General features: G+C 38.7%; 1 protein-coding gene across 1 annotated transcript in view; it reads left to right on the top strand.

Annotated features, from left to right (window-relative positions):
• Positions 1 to 15299, top strand: part of LOC106523804 (guanine nucleotide-binding protein G(q) subunit alpha) — an 18644-nt gene extending 3345 nt beyond the window's left edge. Inside the window, exons 2-7 of the mRNA XM_014017362.1 lie at positions 8093 to 8277; positions 11214 to 11368; positions 11461 to 11589; positions 11755 to 11884; positions 12576 to 12729; positions 13510 to 15299. Coding sequence (XP_013872816.1) covers positions 8093 to 8277; positions 11214 to 11368; positions 11461 to 11589; positions 11755 to 11884; positions 12576 to 12729; positions 13510 to 13700 — 944 coding nt within the window. The 3' untranslated portion in view covers positions 13701 to 15299. The remainder of the gene's footprint in view (positions 1 to 8092; positions 8278 to 11213; positions 11369 to 11460; positions 11590 to 11754; positions 11885 to 12575; positions 12730 to 13509) is intronic.
• Positions 15300 to 15367: the final 68 nt, after the last annotated feature.

The following is a 15367-nucleotide window of genomic DNA, read 5'->3' as shown; positions in this document are numbered from 1 at the left end:
AATTCTTGAAGAAACTGTGTTTTTGTGTGTGTGTGTGTGTGTGTGTGTGTGTGTGTGTGTGTGTGTGTGTGTGTTGTTATCCACCAGCTCGTCTAATTTAAGTGGTTGAGTTAACCAGAGGAAGTTGTGTGTTTGTGTGCTCGATTTGATTCCAATAACCCATATTTCATAAGTGCATTGTGGGTTTTCAAACTCACCAATTGCATTGTTTCCTGTGGGACTTGAGCACAACTTTCCAGTGAAGTTTAGATGATTTCTTCTTAATGTCCATCATTTTTTTCCATTTTATTTGTTTTGCTCGTAAATTATCATCTTGGCTTTTAGTCTTCACTCATGTTTGCAAGTCAGTTTATTGCGTTGTCTGCAGGAACATACCATGCTGAAACACACTCAGCAGAATAAGTATTGGGGTTGCACAATATGTTAGCAATTGATCATTAGAGGAATGCCAGTATTGTATTGTAAAAGATGGACACAAATTGTATGGCATTAATACGTATATTTAGCCTTCTGATGAACATTTCAAATGCACAACTCTTTTGAATGATGGTGGCCGAAATGCTAACGCACACAGTGTTGAGCATTGTGATGACAAAAAGAGGAGTGGGGAAAATGCGGCTTTATCACAACCAATAGTGTCAATGCAGTATTTTAGAAGTTGTATGTTTAATTTATCTAAAGAAATAATTGAGGTAATATTCCTCAAGTAGTGTGTAGTTTAATATTTGACTGTGTTTTATTTGTTTTTCTGTTTGTTGTTTTGTTTGTTTTTTCCCTTCTCAGACATTAGTATCAGTGTTTTTTCTTACTCTCATTTAATGTTGCAAAAAAAAAAAAAACGTTTTTAATTCCGGGTAGCCCAAATAAGTATCAGGTTTTAATGTTGGCCTCTAAAAACTTACAGTAAACACAACTGAGTGGAGTGATAATAACCTATGACGGCAATGTACTTCTGAATACACCCGACAGTACAAAGTATCACTGATGCATGAAATTTTCAGTTTCGTGGGTTAAACATGAGTAATTATCAGGCTCGTCAACATCTGATTAATTTGTTTTTAAAATTGCTCAATTACAAAAGTGGCCCAGTCCTTTAGAGRCCATTGGAACTAGATTTTGTTGTCCGTGTCCTTTATCACATGTCCAAGAATCTCAAAGCAGGAGAAGTATTGACAACTCTTCTGAACAACTCAGGAAGTTATATTTGCGTTTGTTGCACAGCTGAAAACCATTGCCGTGTTGTATGTTTATTATTATGTTCTTGTGGTCTTGTGCAGTTCAAATTGAAATTTAGAATAATCATGTCAGAAATATTTATAAAGGTTGATCTTTGCAGTCAGTATCAGCCGTGTTTATCAGACAGATGAAAGCTGTGGGAACTTTGTCAAGGCCATGACTAAACAAAGTCCACCTCAGCTCCTAGCAAACCTTTAACAAACACATGGCTGAGCAGAATAACTATAGATGTCACGTGGGTCAGATTGAAATTCAGACGGGTTAATGGTGTAACAACAGGAAATGGAGACTTTTAAGTAGTGTTAATAAATTGCCATTGATTTGGTTTATACTCATATATAATTACGGTAGAAATGTGCAATTTTAAAGCTGCTTGTTTTTCACCTTCAGAGTAGATTTAACATTCCCTTTAGTCACACAATGAAACTCAGAACAAAAGCATACCAACAGGTTCAACTACTCCAGAAAAAGTGAAGTTTATTACCTCCGCCAAGGGAGGAGGTAATGTTTTCGGTCGCGTATTTCTGTCTCTGTCTATGGACAAAGTTACTCAAAAACTTATGGACAGATTTTCATGAATTTTTCACCACAACTGGGTATTGGCCAAAGCAACGCACCATTGAATTTTGGTGATGATCCGGATCACGATCCGGACCCAGGAACAGCCAATCGGCTTCAAGGAAGCTGACCGTAGACTTCCAGTCACATCGGATCATTCATAGACGGGTCAACCCACCCCACACCACCCGAGTGTAGACATCCAATGGGATTGCCTGAAGCGTTGTAGAAGACCAATCACGAAGGCCCATGGAAATAAACCTTTGGACCGAATTGTTTTTAAATTGAAAAGCTTAATGTTTGAAGTTACTTTAATGTAACAGATCATTTTCATAATAMATCGGCCTGCGCGTCCTAACAATTTTGTTTTTTGTGTTTACGTTTTTGGAGTTTTTTCCTCCCACCTGTATCAGAAAGGTAAGCTAGCTAACTCACCACCCCCGCATTCAGGTCTGTTATCCAATAGATAACGCTAAGGTTTTCTTAAACAATTATGTTTATTCTGGTTTTTTTATGGCTAAATGTTTTCCTTTTTCTGATGCTATTCCACTCCTGTTGCATGTAATTTATTACGTATTTAGTTTTTGTAAAGCACTTGTACACAAACATACATGACTAAAAATGTAATAAATCACACACAAAACAAACACACACACTCACACACAAACATACGGCTTTGGCGGAGATTTGCGCTCTCCGAGTGCGTCTAGTTTTTTTTTTTTTTACTGTTTCCCATTATTTAATTGAAAAGGCTCAATATAATTAAATGTGACACAAATGACATTGTATGTTATTCAGTAAAACTAACAGTGGTCAGTGGTGTGATAATATTTACATGGCTTTCTCTATTTAGTGAATTGGTTGGATTTGTTTTTTCCTGTTCCAGTTTAAGGCAATAAAGAAGAGCACCATTGTTGAGCACCAAATCTATAATTCTAATCTAAAAGCCTCTCTTTTAATCCAAACTAAGAGCACAATTAGAAGTTTGGAAGGTTTTGCTGTTGATAATAATAAATTAACATACAAAGAAGCATTTTATGGTAGACAAAAAGCTGAAGTGAAATGTTACTGTTGTGGTAATGCTTCCCTTGAGGTACAGCTAAGATATTTAGTGTGAGTTATGTTCTTCCTCTCTTATAAACACAGTGTTGAAAATCAACTGCAGACATCTCTGGTTAACAAACACTGATTCTGTGATGAATTTAGGGACTGAAGAAACAGCTTATAAGTGTTGACTGTTGTATACAAAAACCAAAAGCATCTCATTTTTTTCTAACTGATTGAACTGTATTCTCACATTCCACGCTTGTCATCTTGGCCTTAAATGTGATGCTGATCCATATAATTCAGGCTTAGTCAAACACAGGTTAATCTTGAGTCACTGTGTTTATTTGAATGACTGTGACTCAGCAACCTCTAAATGCAAAGGCACACTCATACCGTGCTCATCATGTGGGTACTTTGTAGTATAGAAAAGGTCAGTTAGGTCAAACCATAGTCAAGTACCATAATCCAGATTCATTTTGGAGAAAGGTTTTAGCTACACTTAGTCTAAAAGTGTTTAACTGTTCTGTATCCCATTCTTTCGGATTTGAAAAACAGCCAGAAAGAGACCAGAAGAAAAACACCCAGTTTTGTTCAAAAATAAACCCACAAGAACGGGTAATAAGTACGTCCTGTTCAGTGCCGTTTTCTAAACCGTATATACTTTTATTTTGGTGTAGATTTTAGATAAAGGTTCAAAACAAGCACTGCCTTAATGGCAAGGTTAATATGTCTTAAACTGAAAAAAAAAAACCTATTAACTTGTGACAACAGGGTTGACGCTAAGGAAAAATACTTACCTATTATCAGCATTGGATTGTAAATTGTTTCCATACCTAGGGTGGAGTCAAGGGTGTTTACTCAGTTCAGATCCATCAGCTGTGGTCGAGCAAGTGGTGAAGGTTGAAGTGAAGCTAATGTACTGGTGGATGCATATTAAGTGAGACAAATCCTTTTTACAATTTTACAGAAGTTCTTGAGGTTTTATTAGACAAACTCAAAATACAACAGGATAGCTGTACTAAAACTCATCTAGTCTGTGTTTTTCATTTGCGAATAGGCCACACGGCAAAGACAACACCAACAGAATTCATTCGCAAACATTCAGATTGCAAACTGGAAATCTCACGAGACCTCTCAAGATCATTCAGCATATAGGCCCACAGGTGCTGGTCATAAAATTAGATTATCATGAAAAGGTTGATTCATTTCAGTTATTCCATTCAAAAAGTGAAACTTGTATATTATACTCATTCATTACACAGACTGATATATTTTAGATGTTTATTTTAATTTTGATGATTAGAACTGACAACTAATGAAAATCCCAAATTCAGTATCTCGGAAAATTAGAATATTAAGACCAATACAAAAAAATATTCTCAGAAATGTTGGTCTACTGAAAAGTATGAAGATAGTATGAGTATGTACAACATTTAGTTGGGGCTYCTTTTGCCTGGATWACTGCAGCAATGCAGCATGGCATGGAGTCTATCAGTCTAGGTGTGAGCCCAGGTGGTCTGGTAGTGGCCTTTAGCYCTTCTGAATTGTTGGGTCTGGTGTATTCCATCTTCCCCTTYACAATACTCCATAGATTTTCTATTGCGTTAAAGTCAGGCGAGTTTGCTGACCAATTAAGAACAGGGATACCATGGTCCTCAAACCAGGTACCGGTAGCTTTGGCACTGTATGCAGGTGCCATGATTGAGTAGTCTACAGAACTAGATTGAAAGACCAATTAGGCCTTTGCATGTGTTTTGATTTAATTAACTGACTAGAGTGTGCACCAAGTGTCTTCCGTATTGAACCTTTTCACAATATTCAAATTGTCTGAGATACTGAATTTGGGGTTTACATTAGTTGTCAGTTATATTCATCAAAATTAAAAGAAATAAACATATATGAAATATATCAGTCTGTGTGTAATGAATGCATATAATATACAAGTTTCATTTTTTGAATGGAATTATTGAAATAAATCAACTTTTGACCAGTACCTACCTGTACATAATGTCAAGATCGGAAGATCATGTTTAGATTTTAAATGTTTTGGTAACGCCGGGTTCACATAGCTTTGTGTGAACCCGGGATTACCAAAACTTTAAAAAATTTTGACCCGATTTTGCTCATCGTGCARTTGTGATGGCTCTAATGATAATTTTAGGAGCTATTTCTGCCATGTGTAGTGTGATAAGAGTGATCTAATTGGCTTGGAAGGACGTCAAGACTGCTCCAATCGCAAATCGAATCAAAGTGATTGTGATGCTGTATTTTCTGAGTGTTTTGTGTGCTGCAGAACAGGAACCTGCTGTAAAACAGCAATTATGCTGAGTCAGGCTTGGTTTTTAGTACTCTTTTCCTGTTGAATCAATAAATCAAATCAAATCGAGGATATTCAACATGTTGAGTTGTCTTGGCCCGACATCCCAGTATGTGTGGTGTTCCCTGAGAACAAACAAGCATGCAGCCTGTTGAATGTGATGTGTAGCCAGCCAATTAAAAGGCAAGGTGATGTAAACACAGAGGGGAATCCAAAATACAGAAGACGGAAAAACTGCCATGGCTCACCAGAAAATCCACTGGAAGTTGGAGATGTTTTTGTGACTTGTTTTTGGGTTTTTTTTCTCTGTTAAAATGGCCCACAAACTATGGCCATTGCAACGTCCTCATCTCCTGCAGTATTTATTTACTCTGAACTCATTTTTGATCTGAAGAGGTCTCGTGAGATTTCCAGTCTGCAATCTGAATGTTTGCGAATAAAATCTGTTGGTGTGTGGTGTGTTGTCTTTGCTGTGTGGCTGTGCACCACACACTAGAAGTGTTTCATCCTCGTTGGTGTGGGGTCTCTAAGTCTTGGATAATCAGCCAACAATTTTAAAATCTTGCTGTGTGAACCAGGCATAGAGGTGCATAACTAACCCTCGAAGAGACTCTCCTTTTTAGCGTTATAGCTCACAACAGCTCACATGGCAAACTAAACACAAACTAGCACTCAGAGAACACATTTTTCTAGTACATAGTACATTTCCTAAGCACAATTTAACGCAAGTCATGTGTTTCAATGTCTCCGGGTTATTAAAACACTGTATTGCAGATAATGGCCTAAAGAGCCAGTTAATACATCACTCACTCACACAACAATTCTTTTTATTACATATTGGCTAAGTAAACACCAACCTTCAGCGAGGGGTTATTCATCTGAGTTTTGACGTTTTTGTAGAGTAATAGAGTTGTYGCTTGTGTGAGTTATATTTAAACAAGAATTATTTTTATATACATTTTGACTTTCAGTAATGGCTTTCTTCATTGGATTTTAAGGTGTTAGCTATACAAATTGGAAAATAAAAGTTTAAAAAAATTAGCAGCAGTGCATTCTTAGCTCAATTCTTGAGTTTATTGAAACATACAAAAACTATTTTCAGTTTGGAGTTGATATGAAAGAGCAAAAATATTTGAACTTCTATTTTTTTAAATGTTGTGAGGTTTTTTTTGCGGGGAAGGTAAATAAGGGCAGCCAATCGAACAACAGTTTGTTGACTGCCCTTATTTACACTCTAAAATAAAAGCATCCTAACAGGTATACAGTAATTTGAGAAAGGTTTAAAATGCTGAACCGAAACATGTCCATGTTACTGCAAGTAGTCTTCCAGTAACATGAAGATGAACATGTTTTGGTTTAGCTGTATTCATTTTCAAACTTTTTCAAATTATACCTMTGTTTAGGATATTACTTTTCGCCTAGAATGCCATGTTGTCAAATTACAGTATGTAGTTTGGGGCATTGAAAAGGGATGCATCAAATTTGTGAACTTTCCTACCAAAGACCCAATCTGAAGGTGGTGATGTCATGCAGACAGGAGAAAAACAGGTGTTAGTTTGTAAAAATGACATGCTGCATCCAGTACACAGTTTTTTGTTTTGTTTTGTTTTGTTTTTTGTCTGTCTTCAGCTTCCACTCTTATGGCTGCTGCGCTGTCGAAAGGTTGAATGGTAATAAATGCACAATTCTGTTCCTTTTCTGAACAGTCAACATCACTACTGGAAAATAAATAGCTACAGAGAAGGAATGGTATCAGAAGAACTCAATGTTTTTACACATTGTTTCTACTTACCCATGCTGATAAAGTTTGCAGCACCAAAGAATACAGTGTATCACTGTAACTCTACACCACRCTTTTTTTCTGTTTTGAGGTTTTTTTACTTTACAGTTTAGGTAGACTTGGCCTGTACCATTGCCAAAATTTTCAATGAACCAAAGAGAAAGTACAGCCCCAGTCCTTCACACCCAAACTGCTCCTGTATTCACTCAGAGGAGGGAGAAGTGATTGGTCTTTTCACCAGATATTGGAAGTGGAGGGGACGTCCCACCTGGTGCCTATGGCGGTTACGCCCATGAGGGCAACATCTCACAGCCACAACATTTGTAACATCTTAAAGTGAGTGTTCAGATTAGGTATGCCCTAGGATCAGTCTCCTATTCCGGAAAATAATTATTTCCAAGAAAAATGTAAAAACCACGTAACCAGTCTCTGAAACATTTTTCTGAATGTGAAACATTTAGCTGCTAAAATTCTTTAAACTAAACTAAATTGGCTTACTACATGGCATACATTGATGTAAATCAGTGCTTCAAATAGAACACGGCCTGTCTGGGCTATTGGAAATACAAGCTCTTTAATTTCAGTCCTGAATATGTTTGTCTTATATTTGGTGAAAAAWTAAAAGTTTTGAAAACTGGTTTCCCATCAAAAAATTATAATACTGCAGCCAAAAATGAGTAAATAAAAGAGAAATAGTCACAAACTCTCCCCTTTTCTCTGCCTTTTCTTCCAGCATCACCAGAAATGCAGACTTGAGGTCACCTTGCGCCAGTTAGAGCCTGTAAATCAAGCTTCATCTGTTTACAAAGCAAGAAAATGTCTGCATCTCATCATACTACCATATTATTGCCATTTTAATGAATATTTTAAAACGTAAATTTTAAAAAATGGTGCAGTTGTAAGGTTTCACAAAAGGGGATGTTCACAATTGATGTTGCTCTCTGGCCAATCAATGGCCTGCAGTCTGCTGACGTTGAATCTTCAGCTCCACTCAGCCAAGTAGATTCTAAAACCAGAGCTGACAGTGCAAATGAGCTATAATATACACACGTAAATAAATGTTAATACATGTAGAATGTTGTGTGAATAGAGGAAACCCTGTCAAACAAATCGAACTATAATAACTGTCTTTCTTTTCTTGTGTAAATTCTCAGGCACTGGTGAAAGTGGAAAGAGCACATTTATCAAACAGATGAGGATTATCCACGGCACGGGCTACTCTGACGAGGACAAACGAGGTTTCACCAAATTGGTCTACCAGAACATCTTCACGTCCATGCAGGCCATGATCCGGGCCATGGAGACTCTCAAGATCCCCTACAAATACGAGCACAACAAGGTATTTGAGCTCCAGCTCTTTGTGACGTTTGGATTCGCGGCAAAGCGTGACAGAAAGTTTGAGAGAGAAACTGCAGAGTGACCAAAGCATGCGCGCATATTTTTAGATAGCGGTCTATCTTTTATGGAACAGCCATCCATAACAATTTCCTGCTGGTTTTTACACTTCCTGTGTCCTGAAAGCACTCAGACACTCCTTCCACAGCCCTCGTATATCTATGTTTGCTTGCAAATCCATGTGTGCATACTGTACACTATACACATAAACACACAAGAGATTAGAAAGAGGGGCAGACCTTCCCGGCACTACTCACCTAAATATGCCCTTGTGTTTTGTAACCATCACTTCAGCTGCTCTTTTATTCGCCCTCCTCTTTCCAGTGAGTCGGCCTTGTGGTCGTAGCTTTGGGAGCTGCTGCAGTGACCTCTTACTTTACAGTTTATTCCCTGCAAGACTGACAAATGAAAGGAAAATGGAGCGTAGGAGTTGTCACTGTGGCAACCCTTTTTTTTGAATAATCAGACCATTTCAGGTGTCAGCGGACCACGTGCTTTAGTTTCTTCATGCCAGGCTGCAGTTTCTCAAATGTTTGCCTGAAAACTTTTGGAGAGACGTGATTAAAATAAAGCGCACACAGAATTATGTTAAAAATACCCCAAAGTTTGGATTCAACTCTGGTTCAAATTCTGCTGACGGTGAACAATCAGTTTTTGCCTTTTTAAAGGAATAGTTCAGAGCTTTTTAAAGTAACGTTATGAAAAACATATCTTATCTGTAGGAAATAACATTTTGGGTAACTTCAGTTTGGAGAAATGTTATCCTGCTGTCCATTCTGCGTTACATGGCTGCTTGGCAGAAATGTTACAATGCTTGGCCAYGCTTTAGCTCACTGCTGCTGGAGTAATTTGTGCTTTCAGCTATCCTTAGAGTTTTATGTAAATAACTGTGTAATGTGAAATTAATGACAAAGTAGGTGTTTTGTAAAACAGCGTTCGCATGAACTACGGCAGGGCTATTCAACTGGCGGCCCGCGGGCCACATCCGGCCCMTGAGTGACCAAAGTTCGGCCTGCCAATTGGTTCRTTCATCTCTTAAGCYCAAACCCCCGCTTTTCTACTTTAATTACTCTAAGTTCTTTTAGTTAGACATAGACATGTTTGGTATCTACAGAAACGTCAGAATCTYGGCTAGAAGCTGGYAAAAACAATTTCTATAAACACTCAAGACAGACAGTTAAAACTACAAGCAGTTGAAGATAAAATGATKAAAGTGAAAATAAAATTGGTTTAAAAATTTGGCAAGTCAGAGATGTTAAAATATTATTTGTATCAAATAGGAGGCAAAATGTGTTCTTTTTGTTTTTGATAATGTTTAATTATYRCTACWTTTATAGGGTTCTGTATGTTGTATTCATGATTAAATGCAGCAAAATAAACTGATTCAAAGGTAACAGATCTTTGTAATACTTGGTKTATTTACAAAATAACTTTAATTGCTGGATGTTCAGCCCCTCAGCTGTTGACCGGCAGTGGCCCCCAGAACAATTTAGTTAAATAGCCCTGAACTATGGTTAGATTTTTGGAGTTGTTTTAAGACAGCAGCTATGTGATACGGTATCCGCAGTGTGACGTTTTCTGGGACGGCTGGTCCTGTTTTGATTTCCAGGGRCACCATGGTTCTGTCAATAACATTCAGTCTTTGAGTAGAATTGAGACATTTAGTATTTTGCATAGTTCCTGAAATGTATTTGTACTTATGATGGATGGAAATTAATTAAGCAGCCAAGTTAATTTAGGGAACAGAAGTAACGTGTTCATGAATTTATTAAAAGAAAAAAGTTTCTTTGTGGCTGTCATAGTCTGTGCATGTGCTTTTCATTAATGTTGTGCAACAGAATGTTGAAATGGGAAGTGTCTGCCTTTTAACAAAGGAGCTCCCCGACATTACAGAGGAAGTGAAACTGAAACCYGTCGGTCATGTTTTCACTGTCTTCCTGGTCATTTACTGTAAACGTCTCTATCAGAGGCTTGTAACTCATTGCCTGTTTAAAGAAGCACTCCGGGTCATGATCACCACTCATTTCAGCGCACATTATGCTGACTCAGCTGCTCCACATACAGCTGAAATAAAAGCCTGGATGCTTAGCTGTCATGTTTTTTTGTTACATTTAGATTTTCAGGATTAACTGTAACTCAGGATATTTATTATCCACCCCAAACAGCGATAATGTTTATGTGTGTGTTTGTTTATCTATTAGCAAACGATCTGTAAAACTACTAGACAGTTTTTAATTAAAACCTTTAATATACATTACATCATTAAAAGTAGTGCAACTCTTTGACTTTTGGAGTCAGCCCAATTCAAAATGGCTGCCATGGCTAACTGACCTTAGCGAACACAAAAGTGTCTGTAACTCTGCTAATTTTAYAATAATAAACTATAAAAATACTGCGTGACATCCTGTAAAATGTCATTTGTAAGGTTCGAAGGGCAGCGGGCGATATGCATTCCTTTAATTTTGAATTATCATTAGATGTAAATTTCATATTTGACATGGGTTGATATTTGTTTCTTTGTTAGACGTAAAAGCCTCTCGTGCGAAATGGTTTCAGCATTCAGGCACATATTGATCTGCCGTACACAACGCACACAAGGCTTTTTAATGGGAATCTGGCGCGGCACAACTTTCCCCTTAATATCCCTAAAAGCCCTGGTGGGGTTTGGGCTTCAGATATTAGCTGCACGCTGAGCCTTGGGCTGAAAACAAAGTTCGGGACATGAAATAAACGAGCGAGCATGAAACAACCGGTCAGCACAACATTTGCGGTGATTGTTTTATTGTTCTTATGATGCCGTTGGAGAAAAATAAAGTGCAAGTCTTTGGGCTTGACATTAACATGGTTCCTGTTGGGTGTTTTGTTTTGTTTTTTCCTCAGGGGAATGCCAACATTGTTCGAGAGGTGGATGTAGAAAAGGTCAACATGTTTGAGAATCCTTACGTAGACGCAATCAAGAGCTTGTGGAACGACCCGGGCATCCAGGAGTGCTACGATCGAAGGAGGGAGTACCAGCTCTCGGACTCTACTAAATAGTGAGTGTGGCAGAAAGTAAAGCTTCAGACTCAGAGAATTAACCTACGATGCACCAGAGACGTTGAATTATTTTTATTTCCTGCCTCCTTAGTTACCTGAACGCACTGGACCGGATCGCAGAGCCGTCCTATCTTCCTACGCAGCAGGATGTGTTGAGGGTTCGCGTCCCGACCACGGGCATTATTGAATATCCCTTTGACCTGCAGAGCGTTATATTCAGGTGATTATTTATACGTTTAAGCGTTTTCACCGTCATCACATTGAATCATCTTCACCTCCAAAAAGTGACATTTTAGTCCCTCAAAATCTCCTGAAGTTCCGACCCAGAGGGGGTCTGAATCAGACTAGGCGGTCCCAGTGACTCTGCCCTGGATTGTGTTGACAGGATGGTGGATGTCGGAGGTCAGAGGTCGGAGCGGAGGAAGTGGATTCACTGCTTTGAGAACGTCACATCCATCATGTTCCTGGTGGCGCTCAGCGAGTACGACCAGGTTTTGGTGGAATCGGATAACGAGGTGATTTGAGTCGATGAAACTCGGTGTAATTGTCTCGATAATGAGATTCTTAGAACAGTTTTTGTTGCTGTTTTATGTGAGGCAGAAGCTGAAACGACTCTGGAAATGAAAACCCTTGTTTTTGTTTTTGTTTTTTTTTTTAACAATGGAAATGATTCTTATCCCACATGGATGTGCAGCACTCAGAAAGCATTGGTAAATGATCAGCCAGCTGTTCTGAACGCTGCTTCAGGCCACAGCTGCTCCTTTAAAAGGATCCAGCATCTGTGTCAGTTTGATGTAAAACGTGTTTGGGAGCAGATGTGCGTTGAGGTGCTTGTTGTGGTTTCTTGCTCGTGTTTGTTCTTTTACTCCTGCACATGCCAAGAAAACTGACCAGCTGTTTGTCCTCTTATCTGATCTTAAACGTTATCTTAAATTTATACAGGACTCCCATAAATATGCCGTTTTGTTGCATGTACGGCTTCAGAGTGGTTTTGTTTAAACTTTTAAATCGAGTGCAGGGGAGTAATGACACAGCTGCCCTTCTCTCCTCCTATCCCCACACTGCTGTGTTGAAACGTTTATTAAAATCTTCCCTTAATGAGTTTCAGACACCGTGTTTTATTTAAGCCACTAACCACCTCTGTCCGTCTGTCTTCTCTTGTCWCCTCTTCATGAACGACTCACACATTTCCTGTCCTCTGCGCAGAACCGGATGGAAGAGAGTAAAGCCTTGTTCAGGACGATAATCACGTACCCCTGGTTCCAAAACTCCTCKGTCATCCTGTTCCTCAACAAGAAAGACCTGCTGGAGGAGAAGATCATGTACTCTCATCTGGTGGACTACTTCCCAGAGTATGATGGTAAGTGCCACCACCTTGTTGTTCTTATTTACTCTCTTGGCGACCCAGTAAAACTGATGTTGACATGAAGTTGCTATTATTGCATAAAAATGTATAAAATAGCTGGATGGTGTTATGATGCTACCAGGCAGGTGTTTGACTTTTTAAGGCATCAAGTAGTCRTTTATTACATGTATGTGGTCCTCAGTTAAAAACATCTGTCAGGGAGAAACTGAAGCACAAAGTCGGATTTTGTAATTGTCATCCACAACCTGCTGTAATTATTTAATTTTAAACTATTTCTATTTTAAACTGGACCATTATTTATGTCATAAAATATTTTCTATTCAAAAAAGCTGTGGAGTTAGTGGTTTAATTAACTCATGAAGACACCATTTTTTACAGACATCACACATGAGAGGTGTTTGTTTTCTTGTGAACTTTAAAACCATTGTCGCCCCCTGCTGGTCACGAGACAGAGTTGCAAGTTTAAAGTTTTTTTGTTTTTTTTAATAAAATACTTATCTGTTTTTATCTAATATTTTAAATCATTTACTTCTTTCCTGCTTGTGATTTTMTTAGTAATGGAAGCTTTTATAGCCAGGGTAAAAAAAAAAAGGGACGTTTTTAGTAATGGTCTCAGGTATTGTATAGTTACAGTCGGCTTCTTTTTTCACAAGATAGACGCGTACCATTAAAGCTTAAATTTGCACAACATAGCGCCTACCCTGACTGGTTGTATTTTAGCTGTTTATAACAGTTTTAATGCTGGATCGTAATTMGTTTTGTTTCCTCGCTCAGGTCCGCAGAGAGATGCCCAAGCAGCTCGCGAGTTCATCCTCAAGATGTTCGTGGACTTGAACCCCGACAGCGACAAGATCATCTACTCCCACTTCACCTGTGCCACCGACACGGAGAACATCCGCTTCGTCTTTGCCGCCGTCAAAGACACCATCCTGCAGCTCAACCTGAAGGAGTACAACCTGGTGTAGAGCGAGGTGGGGCGGGGCTTCCACCTGCAGGCCCCTGACACACACTGACTGATTCAATCTGTGAAATGATAGATTACACACTCGCATACACACGTATAGAAAAATATCTGAGACAAAAATGATAATCTAACGGTTGCATAATACAAATTCACCTGCCATTTAATGACCTCTGGGACCCCGAGGAGTGATAAACGCTATCTTGCTCAATCTGGGGTTGATAGGAAATAAGAGGAGGGGAGGCGGGATGTTTTCAAAGGAATGCAGTGTGCTCCGTTCCTTCTTGCCTTTTTATAAACCAAGAAAAAGATGTTTTTTTTCTTTGGGTTCTTTTTTTTAACCTCCCCCCCCGCTCGCCCGTCGCTTCATTCTGGAGGTCCAACATGAACATTCACCTAACAGGAAGTGATGTAATAGCCTAATTGTCAGCTTCCATTATTTCTTTAACAGACAGATTGGCAAGTCTCTTGTTAAGTAGGCATAAACTGTAATTTTTAAATTATTTGTGATTGATTTGATTACCATGAATCATCGTTATTATCATTATTATTGTTATATTGCATTGGTACCATTYGATGAGTCGAGTGTGAGAGACTGTGGAAGCACATTCCTTGGAATGGAATTTTTGGTTGATCTGTTGCCGAGCAGAACGAGGAACTGGCTTTGATTTAAAAACGCCATCAGAGCAGCTCCGTCACATCGTCGAGGAGTCGCAGCGTCTGCGGCGCTCTCTCTCCTCAGACTGCCCGGAGGCGAAGGAGGTGATAATTTATGAGACAACATGAATAAATGTCCATGTTCCACTGTGCCACAATGATGCTTTTTCCTACCAGAGCATGTGTGTTTTCTCACCGATGCCAAAACGAGTCGAGCACCAGACTCCCACTTTGCACTGGTAGCTACTTCCATGAGACGAAGTGTTTTAGGAACGATCAAGGCCATTAGCACAGAAGGAACAGACTGATGGATTTAACTGACTGACGTATTGATTAGCCAGCTGATTCCTGCAGGTTTTAAAGTATTCTCTTACCCCCCACCTGTACCCACACTCACACACACTGACACACACTCATACAAGCCTTTTTCACCTCACTGAACTTTGTCGGATCACAACTTGGCGCAGCGCAAAAAAAAAGCCTTCTTTTCCTCGCCATAGGCCTTCATGTTGTCCAGTCACAGATCAGCTGTACCTTTTGTGTCCAATCACAGCCCGGCTATGTTGACTGTTGTCATAATCAATTTGGCTAGTTGCTATTTAAAAGGGTCCGAGTGTTGATTTGTACCAAACTAAGCCTCTTTTTATGTTTAGAATTGGCATCTCTTTATCATGCATTTCCCAAATTTACTAAACATACTTTCTCTTTGTAACAGTTCCCTAAAACACAAGCCTGTAATTTACATTTATTGAGGCATAGTGCAATTATGAATGCTATAATCATTGTACATACATCTCTCTATATATATGGCAGCATCTTCGTTGGCTTTGTAATCATTACCCTTTTTTTTCTTTTTGGCAGATTGAATGTGCGGTATTGAAAATATGTATCTATGTAACTGTATTCTGTCTAATGGCTAATTCATTTTTGGAAAAAAAAATTTTTACATGTTTTTTGTGGGTTTTTTTAAAGAGGAGAATGTAATTTTTTTTTTTTTTTTTTTTTTTTTTTTTT

This window comes from Austrofundulus limnaeus, unplaced genomic scaffold (assembly GCF_001266775.1).
Source record: "Austrofundulus limnaeus strain Quisiro unplaced genomic scaffold, Austrofundulus_limnaeus-1.0 Scaffold166, whole genome shotgun sequence".
Taxonomy (NCBI): Eukaryota; Metazoa; Chordata; class Actinopteri; order Cyprinodontiformes; family Rivulidae; genus Austrofundulus; species Austrofundulus limnaeus.
The sequence above is the reverse complement of the archived record's forward strand: the minus strand, read 5'-3'. Positions and strand labels throughout refer to the sequence as shown.